General features: G+C 43.4%; 1 protein-coding gene and 1 long non-coding RNA gene across 5 annotated transcripts in view; one reads left to right on the forward strand and one right to left on the reverse strand.

The window, feature by feature from the left end:
• The window catches only part of DEPDC5 (DEP domain containing 5, GATOR1 subcomplex subunit), a 128,784-nt gene that overhangs the window by 62,819 nt on the left and 38,907 nt on the right, over nt 1-27,058 (forward strand). Inside the window, exons 25-31 of one of the 4 annotated variants that reach the window (XM_030335706.1) lie at nt 8,045-8,110; nt 11,991-12,147; nt 12,972-13,132; nt 17,351-17,468; nt 17,933-18,100; nt 18,779-18,998; nt 20,339-20,472. In XM_030335706.1, the coding sequence (XP_030191566.1) occupies nt 8,045-8,110; nt 11,991-12,147; nt 12,972-13,132; nt 17,351-17,468; nt 17,933-18,100; nt 18,779-18,998; nt 20,339-20,472 (1,024 nt within the window). Of the gene's footprint in view, nt 1-8,044; nt 8,111-11,963; nt 12,148-12,971; nt 13,133-17,350; nt 17,469-17,932; nt 18,999-20,338; nt 20,473-27,058 lie in introns of those variants that run through there. The other 3 variants (XM_030335705.1, XR_003973109.1, XR_003973110.1) reach the window with 3 other exon arrangements.
• LOC115527935 lies at nt 6,198-26,986 on the reverse strand. Its single transcript, XR_003973111.1, has 3 exons — nt 26,907-26,986; nt 24,101-24,102; nt 6,198-6,208 (listed from the first exon to the last, which is right to left on the reverse strand). It is a non-coding gene; the product is annotated as an uncharacterized LOC115527935 (long non-coding RNA).

Consider the following 27,058-nt stretch of genomic DNA (forward strand, 5'->3'; position numbering starts at 1 on the left):
CTTCTGTTCCCTCTTTCTTCTGACTCTGGCCTGTCCCCTCCATTCTCACTGCTTCTGCTTTGGTTCAGACCCATGCCATATCTGGCCAGGATTATGACAGCAATTTTCTAAGTGGTCTTCCTGCTTTGTCCCTGCTCCCTCTGATTCATCTTCCATCCTGTCACCAAGGAGATATTTCTAAATACAAATCTGATCAGCCCCTCCTTCCCACGTATAAAACCCTCCCGTGGTTCATGGCCTGTAACACTAGTCATGACCCATCTGCTGCCTGCCTTTGCATCCTTATTGGCCACCACCACTTCCACACATCACTGTATACAGAAAGAACTCAGGCTCTAGACTCTTCAGATGTGAGTCCTAACTCCACTTCTAATGAGCAGTGAGGCCCTCAGGCCAAGTTACCTCTATGTGTCTTACTTTCATCATCTGTGAAGAGGATTTGTGTGAATATTAAATGTGATAATCCATGTAAAGTGCTTGGAATGGTTCCTGGCACAGTCAGCAAGTAAGAGCTGCCTTTGTCATGTGTATTATGAGATGTGCATGTGTTATATTCCAACCATTGCTTGTGGCTCCTCCAAAGATCTTTGTCCTCATATTTCTTTGCATGGACTAGCACCCCTGCAGAATATGCTTTCACCCTATCTTCAACCCTGATTCTGCCTGGCGAACATCAGCTCAGTCTTTTTTTTTTTTTATTCATTTTGAGAGAGAGAGAGCATCTGAGCATGAGCCGGGGAGAGGCAGAGAGAGAGGGAGAGAGAGAGAATCCCAAGCAGACTCTGGACTATCAGCACAGAGCTCAACACGGGGCTCGAACTCACAAACCATGAGATCATGGCCTGAGCTGAAACCAAGAGTTGGGCGTTTAACCTACTGAACTACCCAGGCACCTCATCAACTCAGTCTTTATGATTCAACCCCCAAAATACCTTCTCTTTGAAGCCCTCCCTGGCGGTTCTCCCCATGCCTTCCTAGGAGATGTTAGGCATGTTTCCACATCGTTCCATATGCATAACCTAATTGTACTACTTGGCATATCATGATCCCGCTGTTTGTTTCTATGTCTGTCTCTGCACTAGACTGAAAGAATTTATCTTTATTCATCTTCTCCCCACAGTGTTTAGCACATTTATTGACAAATGAATTTGTGCTTCCACGACCAAGCTGCCATATGTGAGAAGCATCTGAACAGCCCACAAAATTATTCTCTTTAATTGGTATGCAAGTGCGCAATTACATAAATATATTCTAGAATGTGTAGCTTCTTGGAGAAGGTGTGGGCTCCTCAGACTTTTTCTAGTCAGGCCAATAGAGTTAAGTAGGATCATCCTTACCTTTGCCTGTTCCCTTTATGACCAGTAGCATGTGATTTCAAAGGGGCCAGGGGTCACATGGGAATTGAACTCCCATCTTTGATCTTGTGCTTCCCGATCGATTATGTTAGCCAGCCACAGAAAGGATTAGATAAAAATCATTATAATTTTTATTACCATATTACCATTTATAACCAATTAATGTCAGATCTATGAGGATATATCCCAAATCTTTCCATATGTCATCACCTCTACCAGTCCCAGCCCTATTGAAGGTACCTTCATCTTTCGCCTGGATTGTTGTGATATCCCACTAACTGGTCTCTCAGCTTCCTCTTTTTGCCCTTTCATATAGTTTATTTCCAGCACAGCAATTCAGAGTGACCCTCTGAAAATAGAAGTCAGATCATGAAACTTCTGTGCACAAAACCCTCCAAGGGCTTCCCAGTGCACTCGGATCAAAAGCCAAAGGCGTTACAATAGCCGACAGAGCCCCCTCCCTCTTGCAACCCTTTGTTACTCTCAGACCTCGTCTCCTGCTTTCCCCTCTCACTTTATTATTGTAGGGGTTTCCTAAATGTATCAGGCACGCTCTGAATCTGAGGTGCTTTTTCCTGCTCTCCCCTCTGCTCTGCCCTTACACTGGAGAGCTTTATGGCTAAGGTCCACATGCCTGAGTTTGCCCAGGACAGCCTGGTTTGAATTCATTGTCCTGTGTAATTAATAGTGTCCCCTTTCACTCTCAAAGGTGTCCTGGATTGAATGATAAATGATATGGCCATCCTATGCACAGCTTGTTCTGTTCCTTCCTTTAGGTCTTACCCAAATTGCCACTCTCTACCTTGGCACTCCCGTCCATCTTCCCTGCCTGCTACTTCTACATAATGCCACCTGTCATACTAGGTCTTTTAAATTTGTGGTTTTATTGTAAGCTCCAACAAGGCAAGGATTTGTGTTTCGCTCATGACTATATCTTCAGAACTTAGAACAGTTCCTGGCACATATCAGGTACTTGAATGAATACTAAAAGTTTTCTGAGGTTAGCTTTCCCTCCACTGAAGAGTGCTTTTCTTCCCTGTCTTATAACCTTGTTGACAATTAACTGGATTCCTTTTCTCAAAGGCTTGGACAGTCTTTTTTCTGCCTTGCTTGTTTTTGAAGTGACTTTCCTTTCAATCCATCCTCAGTCTTCATGGAATATGGTTTGCTTTCTTCAAACTCACTATACTCTCACTCATTCCAGGAATGTTTATTGAACTGTAGGCACTGTGCTAAGGTCTGAGGAGAAACAAAATAATTAAGACACCAGTTCTCCTCACCTTGGGGAGCTCTGGCTCTCCATTCACTTGGGATTCTATTTGAAGTAGTTTTGTGCAGGGTAACAATGATGAAAGGGAAGCCCTCTCACGGGGAGCTGGACTTAGTGGTTCCAGTGATACCATGCGGTTTGAACATGTGACCTCTGCTGCCTTATGATACATGAGGGAGTGTCCCAGCCCCGCCCATCATGGTCTTTGGAGTTTAGCCTTCAGCCTTTGCTGCTGCTCAGGTTCATCATCTGTATAATGGGCATAAAGATCTTCACCTGCCTACCTGCTTCACAGGGTTGTTATAAGGAGCAAAAGTAGATTGGGCTCCTTAACGCAAAATTGTCACACTAGGTTCTTGTTTGGGGACAAAGTGAGGTCTAAATAAATAATTAGTTACCTTTTCATTTGTTAAAAAATTGAAAAGAAATGAGAGAACCTCATCTGTGACCCCACCTTCACCTCCTGGGCCTGACAGTTTGTACCATCTGCAGGCACTCAAGCGTGACTCAGATTTTCTCTTGCATTTGGCATGATTCATATGTGAGTCACGATTCACAGGAGTGGTGTCTCTGTGGGTTTCCCTCCTGGCCCATAGACTTTCATTTCGAGCATTGTTGGCTAGAGCCTTGTACCTGTACTCTTGTTTTTCACCATGTTGCCCAGCAGGGACCAGGTGGTCAATGGAACTGGGGAGATAGCGTGTGTGGGTTGTGTGTGTGTGTGTGTGTGTGTGTGTGTGTAATTTTAGTTAATATAGAGTGCAATATTGGTTTCAGGAGTAGGATTCAGTGACTCATCACTTACATACAACACCCAGTGCTCATCACAAGTGCCCTCCCTAGTATCTATCACCTGTCTCCCACCCCCCTCCCTCCTGGGGAGATAGTTTTTATCCCTCTGTTTCTTTAAGTGGGCACCCATTTATAAGACTTCTCAGCCACTGTCATTCCCTTCATTGGGGAATAAGTGCTCTAGATAGTTTTGGAAAAGAAAATAACTAGATGCCATGCTTTCTTTCCCTGTGATATTAGGACTCAGAATCTGCAGCTTGGTATTTGTGTTGAGTATTAGGTACATGTAGCAGCCTGAGAGCTGAAGTAAAAGTAAAACAGCACGCTGAGACTGGAGGAAAGGGCCTCAGAGTCATTCACTCAGGCTTGGGATTTTTTTTTTTTTTAACATTTATTTATTTTTGAGACAGAGAGAGACAAAGCATGAACGGGGGAGCATCAGAGAGAGGGAGACACAGAATCTGAAGCAGGCTCTAGGCCCTGAGCTGTCAGCACAGAGCCCAACACGGGGCTCGAACTCACGGACCGTGAGATCATGACCTGAGCTGAAGTCGGACGCCCAACCGACTGAGCCACCCAAGCGCCGCACAGGCTTGGGATTTTTGTGGGAAAGTGCCATCTCTGTAGTCCAGAGAGGAGAAATGACTAGTCCCACACACAGGCTTCTAGATGTCACCCAGGGTCAGTCCCAAAGGTCCCACATGGATTACCCCATTTTGGCCTGAGGTTAGCAAGCGAAGAACACGTTCAGACTTCTTGACTCTGAACAGATGTCAAAAGGCCAAGTTAAGATGGTGACTTTCAGCATTGGCTCCCCAAGGTGAATGTCTGGCTTTGAATGTTGAGAGTGAGGTCTCATTCACAAATATTAGGTTAGAGCAGAACTGACTGACTGTGAGGTCTCATGTTGGTCATCTCAAGTTGTGGGATTGTCATATGCCCACAGCCAGCACGTTTGAAAATAAGTCTCATAGGCAGAGCTGGTGGAAGAGGCAGTATGTTAGATTGAACTGCAAGGAAACTGTGTATAAAGAGCCTCATGAAAGAGCCTAAAATATTTCTTTGAATATTTTTCATTGTTTTTAAAAAGTAAAGTGTGTGTGTGTGTGTGTGTGTGTGTGTAGCATAAAAGACTGGTGGCCTTATATGTGCTTTTGTCTGTTAGAGATGGTGCAGTTCTTGTCTAGGATCCTATTGGTTGCCTCTTTGAGCTCAAGGAATTGCCCACAAAATTATAAGTTGAACTGTTTTTTTATTAGTCTAAGAATTTCAGTTCTTACAGACCAAGTCTGGATTCAGTTTTCTAGAAAGAAAGAAAGAAAGAAAGAAAGAAAGAAAAGAAAGAAAGAAAGAAAGAAAGAAAGAAAGAAAGAAAGAAAGAAAAGAAAAGAAAAGAAAGAAAAGATTCTCTAATGACCAAATTTAGCATCTCAACTTGTGAGGTAATGTATTTAATAATTTCCTATTGCTCAGAATGCTTTGAGAATTCTGATTTTGTAATTGCCTTCATACCAGTTCTCAGGCTAAACAAGAAAACCCACTTCGTTGCTTCTTAATAGTTCGCTTTGTGTTTGCATGAAAATGGATGTTGTCAGCCAGGATAGCTTTTTCAGAAAATTTAGCTCCAAATGGCTTTTGACTGTTGACAAAGAAGAGATAACATTTTCAATAGCTGAAAACTGGTGCCCCAGATGGAGAGTCAGGAAATAAGACGTCTGTAGAGTTGAGCAGAGTCTAAATGCTGGTTTCACCTACTTACTGTGTGATCTTCAGTAAGTTACTTCACTTCTCTGAGCTTTAGTTCATCTGTAGAAGGGGAATAGTACCTTCTTCATATCTGCCTCATAGTAGGGGTTTGAATAAAATGAAACACTATGCTTATTTGACTTAATAAACCAGTTGTATCTTATTATGATGAATGGTAATAAAAAAAAAATCTACTGAAGGCAGTTCCAAAAAAGAAGTTCTAAAATTGTTTGGCCATGTGATATCTCTTTTTAAATTCTTAAAAATTTATTAATTTCAAAATTTACATACAGTAAAATTCACTGTTTTTAGTGTACAGTTCTGTGAGTTTTGACAAATGCATGCAGTCATATAACCACCAACACATCAAGATACAGAACATTTCCATTTCACCCCACATTCTTTTGGGTGGCCCCTTTGTACTCAGCCGCACCCCTGTCCCCTGGCAACCAATGAACTGTTCTCTCTCCCTTTAGTTTTGTCTTGTCCCAGCATGTCACGCACATGGAATCATACAGTATGTAGCTTTTTGAGTCTGGCTTCTTTTATTCAGCATATAATTCATTTGAGATTCATCCAAGTTGTTGAATGTTCATTACTTTTTATTGTTGAGTTGCATTCCATCATATGAATATATTAGTTTGTTTATCCCTTCATTTGCAAAATATTTGGACAGTTTCCAGGTTTGGGGAACTATGAATAAAGCTACCATAAACATTTACATAACAGTTTTTTTTATTTCTCTTGAGTAAGTTCGTAGGCATGGAATTGCTGGGTCAAACGGTAAAATATCTGTTTAACTTTTATTTTTACGTATTTATTAAAAAAATTTTTTTAATGGTTATTTATTTTGAGAGAGAGAGTGTGTGAGCAGGGGAGGGACAGAGAGAGAGGAGACACAGAATCCAAAGCAGGCTTCAGGCTCTGAGCTGTCAGCACAGAGCCCAACGCAGGACTTGACCTCAGGAACCATGAGATCATGACCCGAGCTGAAGTTGGCTGCTTAACCAACCTTAACCTGATCAAGAATCACATGCTCTTCTGACTGAGCCAACCAGGCATTCCTATCTGTTTAATTTTTTTTTTAACTTTTTTTTTTAACGTTTATTTATTTTTGAGACAGAGCATGAATGGGGGAGAGTCAGAGAGAGGGAGACACAGAATCTGAAACAGGCTCCAGGCTCCGAGCTGTCAGCACAGAGCCCGATGTGGGGCTTGAACTCACTGATGGCGAGATCATGACCTGAGCCGAAGTTGGCCGCTTAGCCGACTGAGCCACCCAGGCGCCCCTGTTTAACTTATAAAGAAGCTGCCGTGCTGACAGCTCAGAGCCTGGAACCTGCTTCAGATTCTGTGTCTCCCTCTCTTCCCCTCCCCTGCTCATGCTCTCTGTCTCTCAAAAATAATAAACCGTTAAAAAAAAAAGTTACTATTTTTTTTAAACTGTTTTCCAAAGCCGTGCACCTTCTGCATTCCTACCATCAATGAATAAGGGTTTCCATTGTTCCACATCTTGTTCACACTTGGCATGACTTGTCATTTTAGCCATTCCAAGAGGTCTGTAGAGGTATCTGTACTTTTAACTTGCCATTTCCCTAATGGCTGAGGAAGTTGAGCATCTTTTCATGTGCTTATTTGGTTTCTGTATGTGTTCAGTGAAATGTTCAAATCTTTTGCCCCATTTCTCATTAAGTTGTGCTCTTGTTCTTGAGTTTTGAGGGCTGTTTATGTAATCTGGCTACAAGTCCTTTGCTAGATAGGTGATTTGCAGATGTTTTCTCTCATGTTGTGGCTTGTCCTTTCAAAGACTCCATGAGGGACTTATACGTATTTATTCTTGTTATGAAAGATTCAGATGACACAAAAGTATCTAGAATAAAAACTGTAAGTTCTGGTTTACCTCCTGTCACCTCCCCCAGCTTTCTCCTTGGAGGTAGCCACTGTTGACAGTTTGGTGAGGATTTTCCCAATCTTTTTCATAGTACCATAATTTTCTAGTAAGTATATGTGTCTAGAAAGGGACCTTTAAACATTGATACGTACTTTGGGGCACGTGGGTGGCTCGGTCGGTTAAGCGTCCCACTTTGGCTCAGGTCATGATCTCGAGGCTCGTGAGTTTGAGCCCTGTGTCAAGCTCTGTGCTGACAGCTCAGAGCCTGGAGCCTGCTTCGGATTCTTTATTCCCCTCTTGCTCTGTCCCTCCCCTGCTCACACTGTCTGTCTCTCGCTCTCTCTCTCTCTCTCAAAAATAAATAAACATAAAAAAATAAATATTGATATGTACTTTAAAATTAGTTCTGTTACTTTTCAGGCAATAAGTTGCATTTCAAAGATCTTTCTGTTTTTTCTTTCAGACACTTATAGGGAAAATCATTGTTTTTCTCTTAAAGTGGTGAGTTTTAATATGTCTTAGGTCATATTCCAGAAAGCTATGATTTGGAGAAGGAAATTCCAGATAATGATGACTGATAAGTGAAATAAACTTTAAATAGGTCATTTTGTTTTTGCTAAAGATTTATCCAATTAGTTGAAGTGACTTTGAAATATAGCCATTTTCTTAAAATAAATGGTGGATTGCTTTTTGCTAGTGTGTGTGTGTGTGCGCGTGTGCATGTAAGCCAATGCTAATGGTCTCATTGGGTAAAGAATGGTATTGATAACCTCAGAGTAATGTTCTGGATCATTCCCAAGTTTTAGATTGCTCATTTTTCTTTGATTGATTCTTTTGTGCTGTTTGAAATATTCACAGAATTTTTACTTGGTTCACATTTTTATTTTTAGCTATGATTTTGGGCTTTTTCAACCATAACTGGCCAGTACTTTCATTTATTTCTTTATTTTATAGAATGAGCCTCATTAAGCTGTTTTCATCTTTCCATAGGTATGAATCCTAGGACCCAAAACAAGGATTCTCTAGAGGACAGTGTTTCTACCTCTCCAGATCCAAGTAAGAGGGAGCAGCTGACTGGGGTGGGGTCAGGGCGGGGGTGGTCAGAGCATGAGGAAGCAAGGGGGAGCTCTGTGGGAAGTCCACACATCTCTGGGTACCAGAAGGCAATGTGGTAAAGGAAAAATTTCCAGCCTCTCCAGTGGAAAGTGAAGAGGGGAGTGGCCAAATAACCTCTTCTGGAATGTGATTCGGCAGCATGTGGGAAGGGTAATGGAATTCCCATGAGGTCCTTAGCCAATTCAGAACTGGCCTTAGCCCTTAAAGGCCTTGTGATGGCTCTGGGGAACAAAGGAATAAGAGGGACTAGAACTGTTTACATACTTGTAGTTGAAATTGTTTGACTGGGTTGCATTTTTTAAAAAATCATCTTTATCTGTTGAAATATGCAGGAAGAGCACATCTAAATATCTATAATAGCAGAATACAAAAAAAAAAAAAAATCCTACCACCTGGTAGACTTTATTTTACTTAGCTGTGACCAGTAGATATACATCACTGAATCTTTCTTCCCACTTATAATTAACTAAATAATCCTTTTACTACTTCTTCTGACTCCTCATATTAGTCATTTTTTTTCTTTTTCTATTATTTAAAAAAATTTTTAATGTTTATTTTTGAGAGACACAGACCAAGCATGAGTGGGGGAGGGGCAGAGAGAGAGGAGACACAGAATCTGAAGCAGGCTCCAGGCTCTGAGCTGTCAGCACAGAGCCCGATGCAAGGGCTTGAACTCATGAAACACAAGATCAAGGTCTGAGCCCAAGTTGGATACTTAACTGACTGAGCCACCTAGGCACCCCTCTTTTTTTTTTTTTTTTTTTTTTTTGAGAGAGAGAGAGAGAGAACGCACTCATGCATTGGAAGGGGAGAGAGAGGGAGAAAGAGAATCTTAAGCAGGCTCCACATCCAGTGTGGAGCCTGATGCGGGGCTCGATCTCACAACTATGAGATCATGACCCGAACTGAAATCAAGAGTTGGATGCTTAACCAACTGAGTCACCCAAGAGCCCTTAGTCATTTTTTTTAATGTTTTATTTTGAGAGAGAGTGAGCATGAATGCGCACATGTGTGCACACGTCGGGGAAGGGCAGAAAGAGAGGGAGAGAGAATCCCAAGCAGGCTCCACACTGCCAGCACAGAGCCCAATGTGGGGGGTCAAACCCAGGAACCTCGAGATCATGACCTGAGCTGAAACCAAGAGTTGGATGCTTAACCCACTGAGCAACCACGTGTCCCCCCGCTAGTCATTTTTAGTGACTTAGCACATGTATCAAACACATTACATCCCAGTTTGAAAAATCATTTATTATTGGGGGTCATTTTGGGTGGTTTCTAGTTTTTTAGCAATACTATTGAATACAGGTATAGTACATGGTGCAGTGGGTATATCTTTTCTTTCAGTTCACATCCTGGAATATATTTCCCCCAAAGTATGGTTGGCAGGATGATTATTTTCCAGAATGCTGCCAACAATGAATAGATGAGCCTATTTTTTCTGTACAACCCTGGCACTGGATTTTGGAATCCATGTTTATCGTTGTTAATTCAACGGTTCTGTTGTGGGCCCTCTTCAGAGTCCTTCTCTATAGGGCGTAAAGATATTGGAGTTAGAAAAGAGGCCACACTGTTTGCCCAAGGAAAAAACATCATTAAACTAAGAATCAGGAACTTTTCTCACCATGGGATTTTGGACCAGACATTTGAATGTTTGTATCTTGGTGTGTGCCCAGCAGAAAACATTTCTGAGGGATGTTTATGATCCAGAGGGTCAGGAAGCTAATGAGAGCCAGAACGATCTAAGACAGCATATTCAACTGTCTTCTGCTTCTGGCTTCCTACTGTAGTTTTGATTGGGTGTCTTCCTTCTGCTCCTGGTTCTAACTGGGAACTAAGAACAAGCTTACTCCTTCATCTGCCATATTGGGAAATTGGGGTGATCAGTTAGGTTCTTTTGGATTGTGATTTTTTAATTCTTGAAGTGTTAATGAGTTATCAAGGCCTGTGTATAGTCAAACTCACAGAATCAGAGAGTAGAATGGTGGTTGCCAGGGGCTTGAGGGGAGGTGGAAGTGAGGAGTTGCTAATCAGTGGATATAACATTCCAGTTATGCATGATGAATAAATTCTAGAGATCTGCTGCACAACGCTGTGCCCAAGTTAGCATTCCTGTTGTACTCTTAAAATTTTGCCAAGAGTAGCTCTCATGTTAGGTGTGCTTACCACACTAAAATAGAATTCAAACAAACAAACAAATAAAATACCCTAGACCTGTGTAGATCAGGGAGTTAGTTTTGTTGCAATTTCCTAAGGCAGTGGTGCTCCATGGGGCGTGTTTCCCACTATGACTTATCACATGCGTCGGGTCCTCTTCTTGTCCTTTAACTCTAGGTTCAGTGGGACTCTGTCGTATTGGGTAGCGTGTGTGTGTCACTATGTGGTGGAAAGATCCCTAAGCAGAGAGGCTTCTGATTGAGTAACTTCTGGGAGGTTCGGCTTGGCCAGGTGTTTAAAGGGGTCAGTGATGTCGCAGTACCTGCTCTGAGGAGGCCATGTGTCAGCTGATGAGATAGGGTGAATGAGACAGAGGTGAATCACAATGTAAGCTGCATTAGCACTGTGCAAAAGATAAGGTGCTATTTATTTATTTATTTACTTACTGTTAGAGAGGGAGCGCGCACATGTTCATGCGAGTGTGAGCTGCGGAGGGTCAGAGAGAGATGGAGACAGAGAATCCCAAGCAGGTTACACACTCAGCGCGGAGCCCAACGTGGGGCTCAGTCTCACAACCGTGAGATCATGACTTGAGCCGAAATCCAGAGTCGGATGCGTAACCAACTGAGCCATCCTGGCACCCCAAAGATAAGGTGTTTAAGGTGTCCCTTGCTTGATACTCAGAGGCAAAGTCATGGAGTGTTTTTGCTTCAGATTGCTCCCTTGTATAAAGATTTGAAAAATAATATTTGCTTAAATTACTTAAAGAGATAACTTCCCTATTACCTTAAGTCAGTGATTCTCAACTGCGGATGATTTTGCTCCCTGGGGGGACATGTGGCAACATCTGCAGACGTTTTTGGTTTTTACAACCAGGAGATGCCACTGGCATCTAGTAAGTAGAGTCCAGGGATGCTGTTCAAATCCTAAAATACAAAGGACAGCCCCCCAAGACAAAGAATTTTCCAGTCCAAAATGTCAGTAGTGCCAAGGTGGAGAAACCCTGCTTTAACCAAAGAGCAGGCGATTCAGGACAGATCCATGTGATTGGGCCCACTCTGCTGATTGCAGCTTTCATTTCTAGATTGTTAAAGTCTGTCTCTTGAAGTTATGGCCTTGTAACTTTCCCAGACACCCTTCTTTGATTTCTCCTCCTACCCTTTTGGATCTGTGACCTATTTTTGCAATTCTGAAAGTATTCCTGAATTCTGCTACCATGTGCTGATTGCTCCAAAACCTGGCTGAGCTCTTCTTTCCCCACCGGCCACTCTGCAGTCCTCCAGAGAGGCTCTGGCTTGAGCCTGTTTTCTGCTCTTGGAATGTTGATTTGCTTCGATGCATAACACTGCCTGTGCTACCCTGCAGTAACCTCACTGGCATTGTGGCTGTTAGCTGAAGATCGGCAAAAAATGAAAAATATCGGCTGTGAATCCCATTTGCATGATGGGATTGGATAAGCACTTGCACTGCATTATCTAACAAACTCTGTTTCTCTCTTCCTCCCTCCCCCACCCCTTTTCTTCTTTTCCATCCCTTTCCTGGCAATTTTGTCACCTTTCACTCCTCTCCCCCACCCCACCCATGTCCCACACCTGCCCTGGTGACCACACGTACCTTTCTCCCCTGTTACACGAGGCAGTTCTGACACTGTCTGCTCCCCCTGTAGTGCCAGGCTTCTGTTGCACAGTTGGAGTGGACTGGAAGTCTCTCACTACTCCGGCGTGTCTCCCCCTCACCACCGACTACTTCCCTGACCGCCAGGGCCTGCAGAACGACTACACGGAGGGCTGTTACGATCTCCTCCCAGAAGCAGACATCGACAGGTCGGTGTCAGAGGAGGGTTTGGGGTATGCATCAAAACACTGCATTTTCAAGCCTGTGTCTTCCTTTTCTGTTTAGAGAATTTTATTGAAGCAAGAATTGTCAATTTTTTTTTAGAGTTCCATTGACATGCCTCCTTTAGCCATTTGTCCTCATTGATCCTTTCTCATATTTTTCTATTGCATTTGTTCTGGACACACTAAATCTCTTTTTAAAAATTTTTTTTAATTAAAAACTTTTTTTTTTTTGAGTTTTAGAGAGTGCACTAGCTGGAGAGAGGGGCAGAGGGAGAGAAAGATAAATTTTTTTTAATTAAAAAAAATGTTTATTTATTTTGAGAGAGAGTATGTGCACAAGCAGGGGAGGGGCAGAGAGAGAGGGCGAGAGAGAGAGAGAATCCCAAGCAGGCTCCATGCTGTCAGCACAGAGCCCCAAGTGGGGCTCCATCTCACAAACCATGAGATCATGACCTGAGCCAAAATCAAGAGTCAGAGGCTTAATTGACTAAACCATCCAGGTGCCTGAGATCATGACCAGAACCAAAATCAAAAGTTGAATGCTCTACTGACTGAGGCACCCAGGCATCCCTGATCTCTTTTCTAAGATTGGCTATTAGCTTTTATTTGCCTTCTTCTTCTGCCTCTTTTCAACTGATCATTTCTCCCAAAACTGGTTTATAGATTGATAGTTTTATGAACCACCATACAATGGTTATCAGGGCTGGCTTGTGGGGTCAAAGCAAAAACAGAGGATGGGAGTACAGACTCTGAGTGTCACTCTGACCTGGGCCAAGCACACCCATGTGAACAACCGTCTGTTTTCTCAGGAGGGATGAGGAAGGTGTGCAGATGACGGCCCAGCAGGTGTTTGAAGAGTTCATCTGCCAGCGTCTCATGCAGGGCTACCAAATCATAGTGCAGCCCAAGGCACAGAAACCCAACCCTGCTGTCCCACCCCCGCTGAGCAGCAGCCCACTCTATAGCCGAGGTAAGTTTTTCTCTGGGGACTTGTATTTTTTCTTTTCAACTTAATTTGTATGAGTACGTTCTCAAGATGTAGGGAATAGACAAATTTAGGAGTAATTATTTTTCAACACAAAATTCACAAAATTTTACTTTACATGAGGAATATAGTCTCCACTAGGCCCAGATTAATCTTAAAATTTTCTTTAATCTACCACTCTCCTTTTAAGGAAGAGGATATGACTCAGTTCAGGAATGTTATAGCCTGGCTTTGGCAATACCCTGGAGTAGCAGGCAGCTGAGCCAGGACTGAACTGTCAAAGTACATAGTGCATATTTTAGACCCAATATACTTTTTTTAACGTTTATTTTTATTTTTGGGAGAGACAGAGACAATGCGAGTGGGTTAGGGGCAGAGAGAGAGGGAGACACAGAATCCGAAGCAGGCTCCAGGCTCTGAGCTGTCAGCACAGAGCCCGACACGGGGCTCGAACTCACAAACTGTGAGATTGTGACCTGAGCCGAAGTTGGACATGCAACCGACTGAGCCACCCAGGCGTCCCTTTAGACCCAATATTTATTTCTAGCACAGTACCTGGCACACAGCAGGTTCTCAGATGTTTTGTAAACCTGAAGTTTATACTTCCCACCCCACCCCCCCATTCTGGATTCATCTTCTCTTACTTGTTGCTGAAGCTTAGCACATTGAAGCAAGAATGGATCGTCTGTGAGTGGCAGACACTAAGTGACAGAGACTCAGTGATGCCAATTGAGTTACAGCCAGGCTCCGGAGAGCTCTTCTGAAATAAGTCAGGTAGAGAGAATTAAGTATGGGTGCCTAGAACCAGAAAGCAGGGATCATTTCCCAGAACAATCAGTAAGTACCTGTTAGGCTCCTGCTTCCTCCTTGCAGCTAATGAGATTCCCCACTTTCCTAACCTCCCAGCTCAAAACCTCAGATCATCTTTGATTCCATTAGAGTGCCTCTGGCCAGAAAATCAAAGAAGTATGGATCTGTGATAGAAAGCTTGGTGGTCTATCCAGTCCAGGCCTTGTTGTTTATGATGAAGCTTTGGGCTCCCTCTGGATTTTCTTGGGAGCCCATTATGTTATTTATCACTTGTTGTCTTCTTTTTATTTTCTAGACTGTACTGAATAGTAATCTTCTTGAGTTCCAGGACTATGTCAACCTCACGTTTTTATCCTTTACATTGGAGACCACCGTGCCTGGCATACAACAATATGGGTTGATAAATATATTCATTCATTCATTCATTCATTCACTCAACAGTATTTTTGAAGCCCTTGCTCTGTGGGGCATTTATAGCCCAGTGGGGAAAAATAACATTAATCATACTATGAAATAATATAATTCCTTGTTGTGATAAAGACTGTGAAGGAAAAATCAAAGGGCTATAAGGATATTTAATATTGGTTTTGATCTGGTCTGGAGGGTCAGGGATGGCTTCCGTGAGGAGGTGATGTTGAGGTGAGACCTAAACTATGTGCAAGAGTTACTAGGAAGAGAACCAGATTGGGAGTGGGTAGAAGTATATGGGAAGAACATGCCAGGCAGAGGGATTAGTATGTGCAAAGGCTCTGTGACAGGAGGCACTGTGACACTTTCTGGGCAACAAAAAGAAGACTGGTGGGATGGAGCACAGGGAGTAAGCTGGAGATGTGGCCAGACATGTCAGGAGACCCAGGCCTCACAGGGCCATGTGAAGGATTTTGTTCTTTATCCCAGGAATAGTGGAATGAATTAATCTTTATTTAGTGTCAGTGGCCCCATCTAGCCTTCCTACCTGCTTTTCTCTAGAATAGCCCTTAGAGGTTCATAATTCCTCTGGCATCCACTTCTGCTCTGGTCGATTCATGAGTCTCATGTCATGGCTAGTTGGCCAGTCTACTCACCTGACCATACTCTTTCTGGCTGTTTTTTCCTGTGATAAATTTAATCCTTTTATTTCTGTAGTAACAGAAATGGTATCATTGTTGTTTATTAGTTATTGGAAAAGTGACTATCATAAGTGAGATTGCTTCTGATTGAAGATTTGTTGACTACCAGTTATGAGGGGGACCCTGTTCCAGTAGTGAACAGAATAGCCTCAGCCCTGTCCTCAAAGTTTATTGTCTACTGGGCAAAACAAGCATTAGACTAAATAAACCACAAGTATTTATTTGATCACAGATTGTCAAGAGTGCTGTGCAGGATGAAAACAGGAACCAATTAATTTTTTTCTTTCCTTTTTTTAGTTTATTTATTTATTTAATTAATTTATTTAGAGAACAAGTGGGGGCGGGATGGGGTGGTGGTGCAGAGAATCTGAAGCGGGCTCTGTGCTGACAGCAGACAGCCCAACGTGGGGCTCCAGCACATGAACTGCGAGATCATGACCTGAGCTAAAGTTGGACACTTAACCGACTGAGCCACCCAGATGCCCCAAAACAGGAACTAATTTAGAGTGGGGTCTCAGTATTGTGCTAGGTGCTCATGAACATTATCCCATGACTTTGTCTTCCTTACAGCCAGCAGGGGGTTGTTGCAAGAAAGAAGGAATGCAGTGATAGGGGCCCTCAGACACACTCTAGTTGCAGAAAGTGAGACTCAGAGAGGTTTGGTACCCAAGGGCACACTGCTGACAAATGGAAGTGATGGGGTTTAACCTAGGGTCCTCTGAGTCAAAGCCTGTCCTCTTACATGCAGCCTGACTGCCGCCCCTCACTATCACCTGGGAAATTTTGCATTCCTAGTGAAGGTCCTTTCAACCTCTGCCATCCTCTCATCCTGACAACTCCCATGCTGCCTGCCCTGTGTGACTGTCTCTCAGAACTGCATGAGGGCACCCGGTTTCATTTCTAGATCACAAGAATCTTGTCTTTGCTCAGTTGTCCATCGAGGCACTATTTTTACTCTCTTAAAAGCTTACAGTTTTCTTGATTCCTCAGAATTTCCCTCTTTCTATGCACAATTCAGTTCACCTAGTATGTTTTTGATACCTGCTGTGGGCATGGCATTTTGTCAGGTGCTACAGAAAATTTAAAGACAAACAAGATTTGGGCCCCGGCCTCATGGAACCTCCACTTTGAAAGGGTGTGAGACACGCACATGTGGAGCCACATCCAGGGTAAAATTCAAACTGCTGATGGGATCTGCTAGCTTACTGGAGTAGTGGCAATTTTGATGGTGACCTTAAGTGATCTGTGGGATCTTGATGGCCCAGAAAGAGAAGGCTGAAAAAGCAACAGGAGCAAATGTTTAGAGAAGAAAATTACAACTGAAGCATGGTTTTGGGTGCCTGGGTGGTTCAGTTGGTTAAGCCTCTGGCTCTTGCTTTCAGCTCAGGTCATGATCTCATGGTTTGTGAGATGGAGCCCCACTTGGGGCTCTGTGCTGACAGCATGGAGCCTGCTTGGGATTCTCTCCCTCTCTCTCTGCCCCTCCCTGGCTTGTGCGTGCTCCCTATCTCTTTTTTTTTTTTTTTTTTTTTTTTTTTTTTTTTTTAAATTTTTTTTTTTTCCAACGTTTATTTATTTTTGGGACAGAGAGAGACAGAGCATGAATGGGGGAGGGGCAGAGAGAGAGGGAGACACAGAATCCGAAACAGGCTCCAGGCTCTGAGCCATCAGCCCAGAGCCTGACGCGGGGCTCGAACTCACGGACCGCGAGATCGTGACCTGGCTGAAGTCGGACGCTCAACCGACTGCGCCACCCAGGCGCCCCTATCTCTTTCTTTCTAAATAAATAAATAAACTTAAAAAAAAAGACCAAAGCACGGTTATAGTGTGGGAGTCACGGAAACTAAAGGTAGGTTGGCTGCCACACTGGGGGCGAGGACCTTAACTGCCAGAGTGGCAGCTTGTGCTTGAGTGGAGTGGAGTTTCATTTCAGTCCCAGAGTTGAGTCTTAGCCCATTAACATCTAATCCAGAGCTTTCCTTCTCCAAGGCTGAGGAATCAGGCTGTTCAGCTTTGAGTGTGTCTTCTGGATGCTGTCAGCACCCCGGGCTCTAATCTGCGACTGGCTGGTTTAGTAACAGAAAATTTCTGCCAACTTCAGGACTTTTTTTTTTTTTTTTTTTTTTTTTACCAAAAATAAGTCTTTTCCATGAAACTGGCCCTCAAAAGAGTTGCCTCTTTTGTTTCTCCTTTTTCTGACTGTATATGGAAGAGAAACAATTGCCTGTTAAAGGAATGATCCTCGACTAGATGGAGGAAATGATTTTAACCCCCCCTCTGTTAGGCCTTGTGTCCCGAAACCGCCCTGAGGAGGAGGACCAGTACTGGCTGAGTATGGGCAGAACGTTCCACAAAGTGACGCTGAAGGATAAGATGATCACAGTGACACGTTACCTTCCCAAGTGAGTCCTTGGAAATTTAAGGTTTTCACCTACTGTTCTGAATTGTGTCCACATTACTAACTTGTGTTTGTAATGCATGCTGTGCACATAATGACTTATGTGCATGACATAATTCAAGATAGGTTGAGTGGTTGGTTTTCCTTTTCTTGGAATTACTGTTTTGTTCTCTAGGATTATTTTATGGTTATAGCTCACCTTCCTCTAAAAGGGATTATGATTCAGCCTATGATGTTTAGCCTGATTCCTAGAAAGCCAATTAAAAATAAAGAATGGGAGGATAAAAGAATGACAAAGTTTAAGAACTAAGAAATTTCCGTTTCCAGTCCCTTGGGATGAGTTGGTTACTGCACTTGAGGGTTGAAATGCCAAGGATGGTGCTAAGTATATGGAGATGGAAAGGTCCAGAAGAATTGGAGGAGAGGGAATTCTCTTTTGGACTTCTGGGCATGCCCTTTGTTTTTCAGGTACCCGTATGAATCCGCCCAGATCCACTACACCTACAGCCTCTGTCCCTCCCACTCGGACTCAGAGTTCGTCTCCTGTTGGGTGGAATTCTCCCATGAGCGGCTGGAGGAGTACAAGTGGAATTACTTAGATCAATATATCTGTTCTGCTGGGTCTGAGGACTTCAGGTCAGAGAGTGTGCCTTGGCTTTCCGTCTGGCTGCCTTGGGTGTACCTGAATTTTAACACGTCTGTCCTTTTTTCTGATTACAAGATGATGTTTGTTTTAGAAAACATGGAAGAACAAAAAGCACATCTGTACTGGGTTACAAAACTCAGTGAGAAGGTGGGTGGTGGTGATGGTTGCACAGCAGTGTGAACGTACTTGATGGCATAGAAGTAAGTGTACACTTCAGGATTGTTAACGTGGCACATTTTGCTATGTATGTTTTACCACAGTACCACAACAGAAACTTCAGTGATGAAGTGCTCTTTGATGAAATGTCAGCGTAGATCATGTTCTTAACCTTTTCCTGACTGCCTGTGGTGTCTCATTTTTGATTTTTAATTTTTATGTGTGATTTATGATTGTGATGATAAAAAGCCACAACCCCACCGAGTCTGGCAGCACGAAGCATTCTGACATCTCTGGGATATAAACTAAAAGCACGTTTCGTGGCCTACCTCTAAAGCTTGTGTTTTAAATGAAGCCATGAGATGTAGCATCAGACAAACACTTATTCAAGGGGAGCTTGCTCGTCACATACCGACTCTGAGGACAGGGTCAAGATGGGGTGTTCATTAGGCATGCTTTTATTGTCTGCTTTTGCTCACCACACCCCTTTTTCTCCCTTTGGCCCTCCACAGCTTAATTGAGTCTCTGAAGTTCTGGAGGACCCGCTTCCTGCTGCTGCCAGCCTGTGTCACTGCCACCAAGCGCATCACAGAGGGGGAAGCCCACTGCGACATCTATGGGGACAGGCCCCGGGCGGATGAAGAAGAGTGGCAGCTCCTGGATGGTTTTATCCGCTTCGTGGAGGGTTTGAACCGGATCCGCAGGCGGCATCGCTCAGATCGCATGATGCGGGTAGGGCTCTGTGGGCCCCGTGGGGGCTGTGCTTGGTCTCCTCCTATCTCAGGGACCTCTCTCTGACCGGTTTATTTACTCTACAGTTGCATTTATCTTAACTCTGAAACAGTGAGTTCTCCTCTAGTGCAGGGTGAAGGAGGGAGGGATAGGGTACAGGCAGCCAGTGGGTAGTGTTCTGTGGCACGGGACCACCCTTGCCTACCTGAGGACACAGAGCTCCTTCGTGCATTCCCCAGGTGAGACCCTATGTCAAGCCCAGCTGCTTCCTCTGGATTACTGAGTAAAAGTCACTCGAGGGTAGTGGCAGCGATACTTGTTTAACTCTCATTACTTTTGGAATTTCCAGCACCTTGGGTGTGTTCAGCCCCACACCACCCAGTGAGGATACTGAGGCTCATGGGGTTATGGGATATGCCCAGCCAGTACAGGGCAGATCTGGGATTCTGTGTGTGTGTGTGTGTGTGTGTGTGTGTGTGTGTGTGTGTACGTACAGGTCTGTGAATTTTAACAGAGGCATAGATTCATGTAACACTACAACTACAATCAGGATACAGAGTAGTTCTATCACTCCCAAAAAACTCCCTCGTGCCACCCTTTATAGTCACACTTTGCCTCCATCTATAACCCCTGGCAGCCACTGGCCTGTTCTCCATCACTGTACTGTTGCCTTTTCCAAAAGTCATATACACAGAATCATATAATGTGTAACCTTTTGAGAAGCTGCCTTCTTTCACTCAGGATAATGCCTCTGGGATTCACCCAAGTTCATACAATTTGTGGCTTGTATCAGTAATTCATTCCTTTCCACTGTGAGTGGTGATGTTTCATTAGCTGTGTTTTTAACCCCAAGTTCCATGTTCTTCCCCCCACACTGGCTACACTTTGTACACAGCATTGCTTATAATTAGAAACATTTCTGAAAGACCTTGCATGGTAGAAAGAACTTTAGTTTTGAAACCAGATGACTAGAGCTTGAATTCTAGCTTCAGTGGGATTTGGGATAGGTTACTTAACTTCTCTGGGACTCAGTTTCTTCTTCCGTGATTTAGGTAGAACATTATTTACTTCCTGGTGGTGCGACAAGGGTGAAGTGATTTGTGGAACCCACCTCAAGGAGGCAGTTTGTTTTGAGTTGACAGGCATTTGAACCTTCAGTTGAAGTGAAAGCTGTTCTAAGCATTTACTGAATAGCAGGAACCCATGTCACTTGCCTCTGTTAATTGGATTCCCAGAGCCTCAAGCACAACAGATACGGCAGGCACGCTCTGGGCTGTCAGTGGCATCTGCTAAGGGAGCCCACTGAGGCTGATGGTCTTGTCTCCTCTTCTCTGCTTTAGAAAGGGACCGCCATGAAAGGCTTACAGATGACCGGGCCCATTGCCACACACTCCCTTGAGTCTACCGGCCCCCCAGTTGGCAAGAAGGGAACATCAGCTCTGTCCGCCCTGTTGGAGATGGAGGCCAGTCAGAAGTAAGTGCCTGCTCGGGGAGTGACTCGTCCCCACCAGCAGGCTCCAAAGGTTTTGTGAGTGGAGGTGAAATATTGTTTCTGCAAGGAGCCTGAAATTAAGAAAAACACACATACATGAGAAAGCTGCGTTAATACCCAGTAAGTGTCAAATAACATGAAATATGCCAGAAATTATAAACTTGCAATCTGGGACTTAATTTGAACTACAGATACATTTGGTTTGGCCCATAAAGTGGGGTTTCTTGGTTTCTTTGGGTTTTTTTTTTTTTATAATACATTTTGTAATTTAGAGCAGTTGTAGGTTCAAAGCAAACTTGAGTGGAAGGAAGAGAGATTTCTTGTATACCCCCTGTCTCCATACCTGCACAATCTCCTCCATTGTCAACATCCCCTACCAGAGTGGGACATTTATTGTAATTGGTAAACCTGCATTGTCACATTATCACCCAGTATTTGTAGTTTACATTACAGATCACTCTTGGTGTTATACATTCTATGGGTTTAGACAAATTTGTAATGACATGTAGCCAATAGTTTCACTGCCCTCAAGATACAAAATATTTTTAAAATATCTGAGCTGCATTTTTTTAGTTTGAAGATTTCATATACAAATTTGGATTTTATTTGAATTTGTATATAAGAAGTTGTATAGTATATACAACATGATGCATGATTATATTATTCATAAAACAGTGTATTGCAGATACTTTGACACAACACTGTACTATAGATAATAAAATCTAGCCTTTCTAGAAATAGAAGAGCCTCAGTTATAGTACTGGGTCCACATGCACAGCCAGCCATGGGAAGGCTGGCACTTTGGAATGAGCACATGCCCTCTGTTTTACCAGAGAACAGCCACACCCTCTAGTCTTGGACTTGTCTTGCACCCTCAGGCATGTGACCTGGCCAGCTTCTCTAAGCATTTGTGTGGTCCCTTCATAAACAGTATGTGCTCCATTTCCCAGGATATTGGTGGGGCTACATCTTGCCTGGGAGGGCAGTGACAGTGTCCCAGGAGGTGGGATTTGAGTTGGCCTTGAAGGGAAGAAAGCATCTATACAGAGAGGCGAGGGGGAACTTGGGCAAGAGGAGAAAACACCTCTGTGTGCAGGTGGCCCCCACTCTGGGAACCTTCCTGGCCCCCTCACCCTCCCAGCCAACTCAGATTCTGTGCTTCCTGTCACCCCAGACCAATATCCATCAGAACCCTTAGTGGAACTCTACCCAGGTTTACTCACATTCCCCCTGACTTGCTTGTGCTCTGAGGGCAGAGGCTGTGTGTTGTGCTTGGCACATAGTATGTGCACAATAGATAGTCATAGAATGACAGAGGAAGGGATGTTGAAGTTCCTTATACAGATGTTAGGGGAGACTAGACCTTATCTGTCTGGCATGAGGGACCATGTTGGGCCAAGCAGGAACCTGTGTACATTAGGCTTTCCGAAAGTAACATGGAGTGAGCTTAAGGCATAGTCTAGGTGCAATTAGAAAGACAGGTGGGAAGTTGGATGCCATGCTGTCCTTACATGTTCTTATCACAAAAGGGATCCTTTGCAAGTTTTTTATTTTAATGGAAAATTTCAAATAGGTAAAGTAGACTAGTATAATAAATCCCTGTTTCCTTATCATTGCAGCTTCGATGATTATCAACTCATGGCCAATCTTTTTTTTTTTAAATAAATTTTTAATGTTTTATTTATTTTTTTATTATTATTTTTTTAATTTTTTAACGTTTATTTTGTTATTGAGAGACAGAGAAACAGAGCATGAGCAGGGGAGAGGCAGAGAGAGAGGAGGAGACACATAATCTGAAGCAGGCTCCAGGCTCTGAGCTGTCAGCACAGAGCCCAACGCGGGGCTCGAACTCAGACTGCAAGATCATGACCTGAGCCGAAGTCAGATGCTTAACTGACTGAGCCACCCAGGCGCCCCTGTTTTATTTATTTTTAAGAGAGAGAGAGAGAGAGACAGCTTGAGTGAGGGAGGGGCAGAGAGAGGGAGACACAGAATCTGAAGCAGGCTCCAGGCACCAAGCTATCAACACAGAGCCTGATGTGGGGCTCAAATTCATGAACCCATGAGATCATGACCTGAGCTGAAGTTGGATGCTTTAACCCACTGAGCCACCCAGGGACCCCAACTCATGGCCTGTCTTATTTCATTTATATCCCACATGTTCTCACCTTCCTTTTTACTCTTTATTAAGCTTCAGGCATCATATCTCTTCATCTATAGTATTTCACTATGTATCACTGAAAGTGAAGTACTCCTTTATACTTTTTTAAGTTTATTTACTTATTCTGAGAGAGAGAGAGAGAGAGAGAGAGAGAGAGAGAGAGAGAGAGTGCACGCATGTGAGCGAGGGAGGGACAGAGAGAGAGAGAGATAGAGAGAGAGACTCCCAAGCAGGCTCTGTGCTGTCAGCACAGAGCTCGATGCAGGGCTTGATCCCACAAACTGTGAGATTGTGACCTGAGTCAAAATCAAGAGTCAGATGCAACCAACTGAACCCCCAGGTACCCTGAGAAGTACTCCTTTTAAAAAAAAAAGTCCTCGGGAGCCTGAGTGGCTCAGTTGGTTAAGCATCTAACTTCGACTGGTTCATCAGTTTGAGTCCCACGTGGGACTCTGTGCCTATAGCACAGAGCCTGCTTGGGATTCTTTCTCTCTGCCCTTCCCCTACTTGTGTTTTCTTTCTCTCTCAAATACATAAACTTAAAAATTAAAAAAAAAAAAAAATTAAAAGTCCTAATACTATAATTTACCTAAAAGGTTACAGTCATTCCTTAGTATCATGAAATATGCCGTTGGTGTCTTTGGCAGAAGTGTTTTCAGAAATGAGCCCCATGTATAGAAAGGCCTGGCAGGTGGGCCCCAAGAGGCAGAGACTCTTTGGCAGCCTCTCACTAGTCAGGCAAGAGGCCACAGAGGCTGGAGAGAGGGTGATAATAAATGGAAAAGAAGGGACACAGGATGACAAGGGAACCTGGAGAGGACCTGGGGCAGATGAGAGCAGGAGAGCAGGGGTAGGTTGAGCTCATCACTGAGGGCACTGGTTCCTCTTCAGAAAATACCTTCACCTGACCAAGGGAAGACCCTAGAACTCAGCCCACCAGGTTCTTCCTGTAACTAATCACAGATCTTTCCCACTGGAAAAAAGAACAAGGAACATATGTTGCTGGGAGGGGTGTGAAGCTGGGGGTGGGGGAATCTTATTTTAATTTGTCAGTGAGTCATCCTTTAATACACTTGTCCAAGTAGCCTCTTTCTGCTCAGACTGGAAGAGGAAGGATACTTGAGGTGGTAGTGTCCCCCAGTGTGAAGGGAGAAACTCTCAGCTAATCCCACAAGCAGGAGTCAGGACAGAGAGACTCGAGACTTATTCTCTCTCCAGATGACTGCTCTTGTTTTCTCAATATAGGAGGTATAGTGACTTGCTATGTTTTCTCAATATAGAAGGTAAAGCAGAGGGAGCCAGACCTTTATATAATGTTAGCACACACAGCGTTTTTTATTTGTATGCTTTGCTTTTGTTTTTGCTGCACTAAGCTGATCCGATTTTGTTTATTATGAAAAACAATGCTATAACAATATGGAAAAGAATTTTTAAAGACTTCACCTATACTCCTGCCATCTTACTATAAACTGTCTAGTTTTTCTAGTTTTCTTCTGGTCTTTATCTAAAGTCATGTGTGTTTAGTCAAGCTCTTGTAGAAGATAGAGGCCCCAGCCGTCTCAGCCTTCTGCTGATTGTCAGCATGGCTGAGACCAGTCTGGGCAGCTGGTGCTGAAGATAACTCAGTGACAACCAAGTCAGAGCAGAGATCACCAAAAGGCAATTGTCACTGCTTCTATGGAGGCTTGGCTGACAACCCCATCCTGGCAGAAGACAGTAGGCCTCCGTGTTTATTTTCACATATGCATGTATATAGGGTAACTAGTCTTTTGCTGGCAGGTCCCCTCATGAGCCGTTAGCTAAGGAGCCTCCAAGGACAAGGGTTTTGGACTCATATTCGAAACCCTGATTCCTAGTCCACAGGTCAGCACATGAAAGGCAGCTCACTAAATGGGGATTGTCATGTGTATCTGAGGGGCCAATGGGGGGTAACCAGGTCTTCCTCTCCCTGCAGTTTTGGGGGAGAGAATGTCACAGTGTGCCTTTGTGGATGAGGCTCAAAGGAAAACACATTTTGATGTGGTAGAGAGAGACAGTGTGGTGCAGGGACATGGGAAAGAATTGAGCAATTGTTCTGCTTTTCCTATAAGAATTACACCTCAGAGTAACCAAGTAATTGGTGTAGGGAAGTTTGTCTTTTTTCAATATTGCAGCTAATAGGTACAGAAGGAATGATAGACTATTACCATGTGTGATCTTTAATGAACTTCTGGATCTAACAAATCACCAGTGGCCACTAATATCACCAGAGAGAGACTGCCAGATATTACAGGCCTCCAGATAGATATATATAATGCCACTTAAGAAGAGTTCTTGTCCAAAATTGAACCTGAATCTGCTCAAGCCATTAGGTATAACTCCCAGTTCTCAGGAAGTACAAGGCACAGAGGAATATGATAAACAATAAAGGGATAAAAATCAGCACATCCAGACTATGTACATTTACAGGACAAATGAGCTACTTTCTTCAACAAATAAATTGTAAAGATAGAAGTACAATGAAGAGGAACTTATAGCTTAAAAAAGAGTTAAGAGATACAACTCATTGCAACAGGGGGACCTTAATTGAACTCTGTTTTGAACAAACTACAAATAATTTTTTGGAGACAGTTGGGGAAATATTTGATATTGGAAATTTTTTTAAATTTTAAGTGTGTTTGAATTATGGTTATGTTTTTTTTTCTTAAGTTATTTTCTTTTAATGATAGAGTGAATATTGAAGTTCTTACAGGTGAAATATGTTTTGCTTCAAAATAATTGGAGTGTGTAGGTAAGGAGTATAGATGAAACATGATTGGCTCTATAATTTTGGGGCTGGGTATGCAGGGATTTATTATCTTATCCTTTTTACTTTTGTATATGTTTGAAATTTTTCCATAATAAACTAGAAAAAAAAAAGAGTATAACAGGTTACCATGGAAACTGATTTTTAATCTCTGGTATGAGATTACTTGACAATCTGTAATAAACATGTCAGAATTTTAGAAGTGTCACAGACTGAGATCTCTGGGAAGCAGGCTGAGATGGAGTTTAACATGCAGGTTGTTTATTAAGGAGAGGCCTTAGGCTCAGCATGTGTGGGAGGGAGGAAGAAGCAGGAGTGGATAGAGGGAGCAGCCAGGTGGAGTGCAGGCCCAGTGACAGCCTTGGGTCCCCTCACTCAAGCTCTAGAGCTAGAACAGCCTTCAGAGATGAGCCCAGTTGGACCAACATGGCCAGATCTGTACACCCCCTTGTTGATCACTCATTGTCTGTGGGCAGCTGGGGGCCAGTGGGGGGAGGAGCTTGAACAAGGCTGCTCTGCAGCTGGGGCTGTCTCCAAAGGGGCTGACAGGTGAGTAGTCTGGACAACATGGCCCACTACTGTGCCAGCAAGGCCATAGCAGAGGGATCTGGGCAGTGCCTCACAGCGTACACCACAAGAAGTGTATGTTACAATAGTGATGAAGATTTAAAACTATAATGTGAGTCTCCTGAACTCTACCAAATAAAAATTCAGTGATATGTTGAAGAAATTTGGGGGAGCATTTAAGTTATGACAGCTCATAATTATTTTTAGTATGGGGCGCCTGGGTGGCGCAGTCGGTTAAGCGTCCGACTTCAGCCAGGTCACGATCTCGCGGTCCGTGAGTTCGAGCCCCGCGTCGGGCTCTGGGCTGATGGCTCGGAGCCTGGAGCCTGTTTCCGATTCTGTGTCTCCCTCTCTCTCTGCCCCTCCCCCGTTCATGCTCTGTCTCTCTCTATCCCAAAAATAAATAAACGTTGAAAAAAAATTAAAAAAAAATATTTTTAGTATAGGTAAAAGGAAAATAAATGTGGAAATATGCTTTTATGTACTTTTATGTACATCAGAACGGAGATGGGATAAGATGTCATAAGGAAACCATAGTTGTCTTGTGTTATGAGATAGTGTCTGTTAGATATGTGTGATTGGGGGTTGGGGAGAGGAGCAGGGATATAAGTGCATGTATTTGAAAAATTAACATATAAACCTTCAAAATGTATGGGGAGTCGACACATTTCCCCATATAGTTTATGCCACATGTTAATGCAGCCCTAATTTTCAGAATGTGCTTCTGCTGGTATATTTAATGAAAACCGAGAACAAGTCTTCCCAGAGGATTAAAAAAAGGGTTGTTTGTGGATGGAGTCATTCAAACCATGTCACATGGCCTTTCAAAGTAATATGTAAATACTATAAGCACTATGACAGTGCTTTTTAAATGGAGCTCTTTTCTTGTTTATCTGGGAGGACTGTTGATTGTTCAGGACAATGAATGCAATGAAGGGTATCGTGTTGGGCCTGAAGGAGAAATAAAGAAGGGTGTTTCTGAGGTGACAGCAGTAGTATCTTCATTTCATCTTGGCTATTTTGGGCCCTTCACCAGGGGGCTCCCAACAAGCCAC

Source organism: Lynx canadensis, chromosome D3, assembly GCF_007474595.2.
Source record: "Lynx canadensis isolate LIC74 chromosome D3, mLynCan4.pri.v2, whole genome shotgun sequence".
Lineage (NCBI taxonomy): Eukaryota > Metazoa > Chordata > Mammalia > Carnivora > Felidae > Lynx > Lynx canadensis.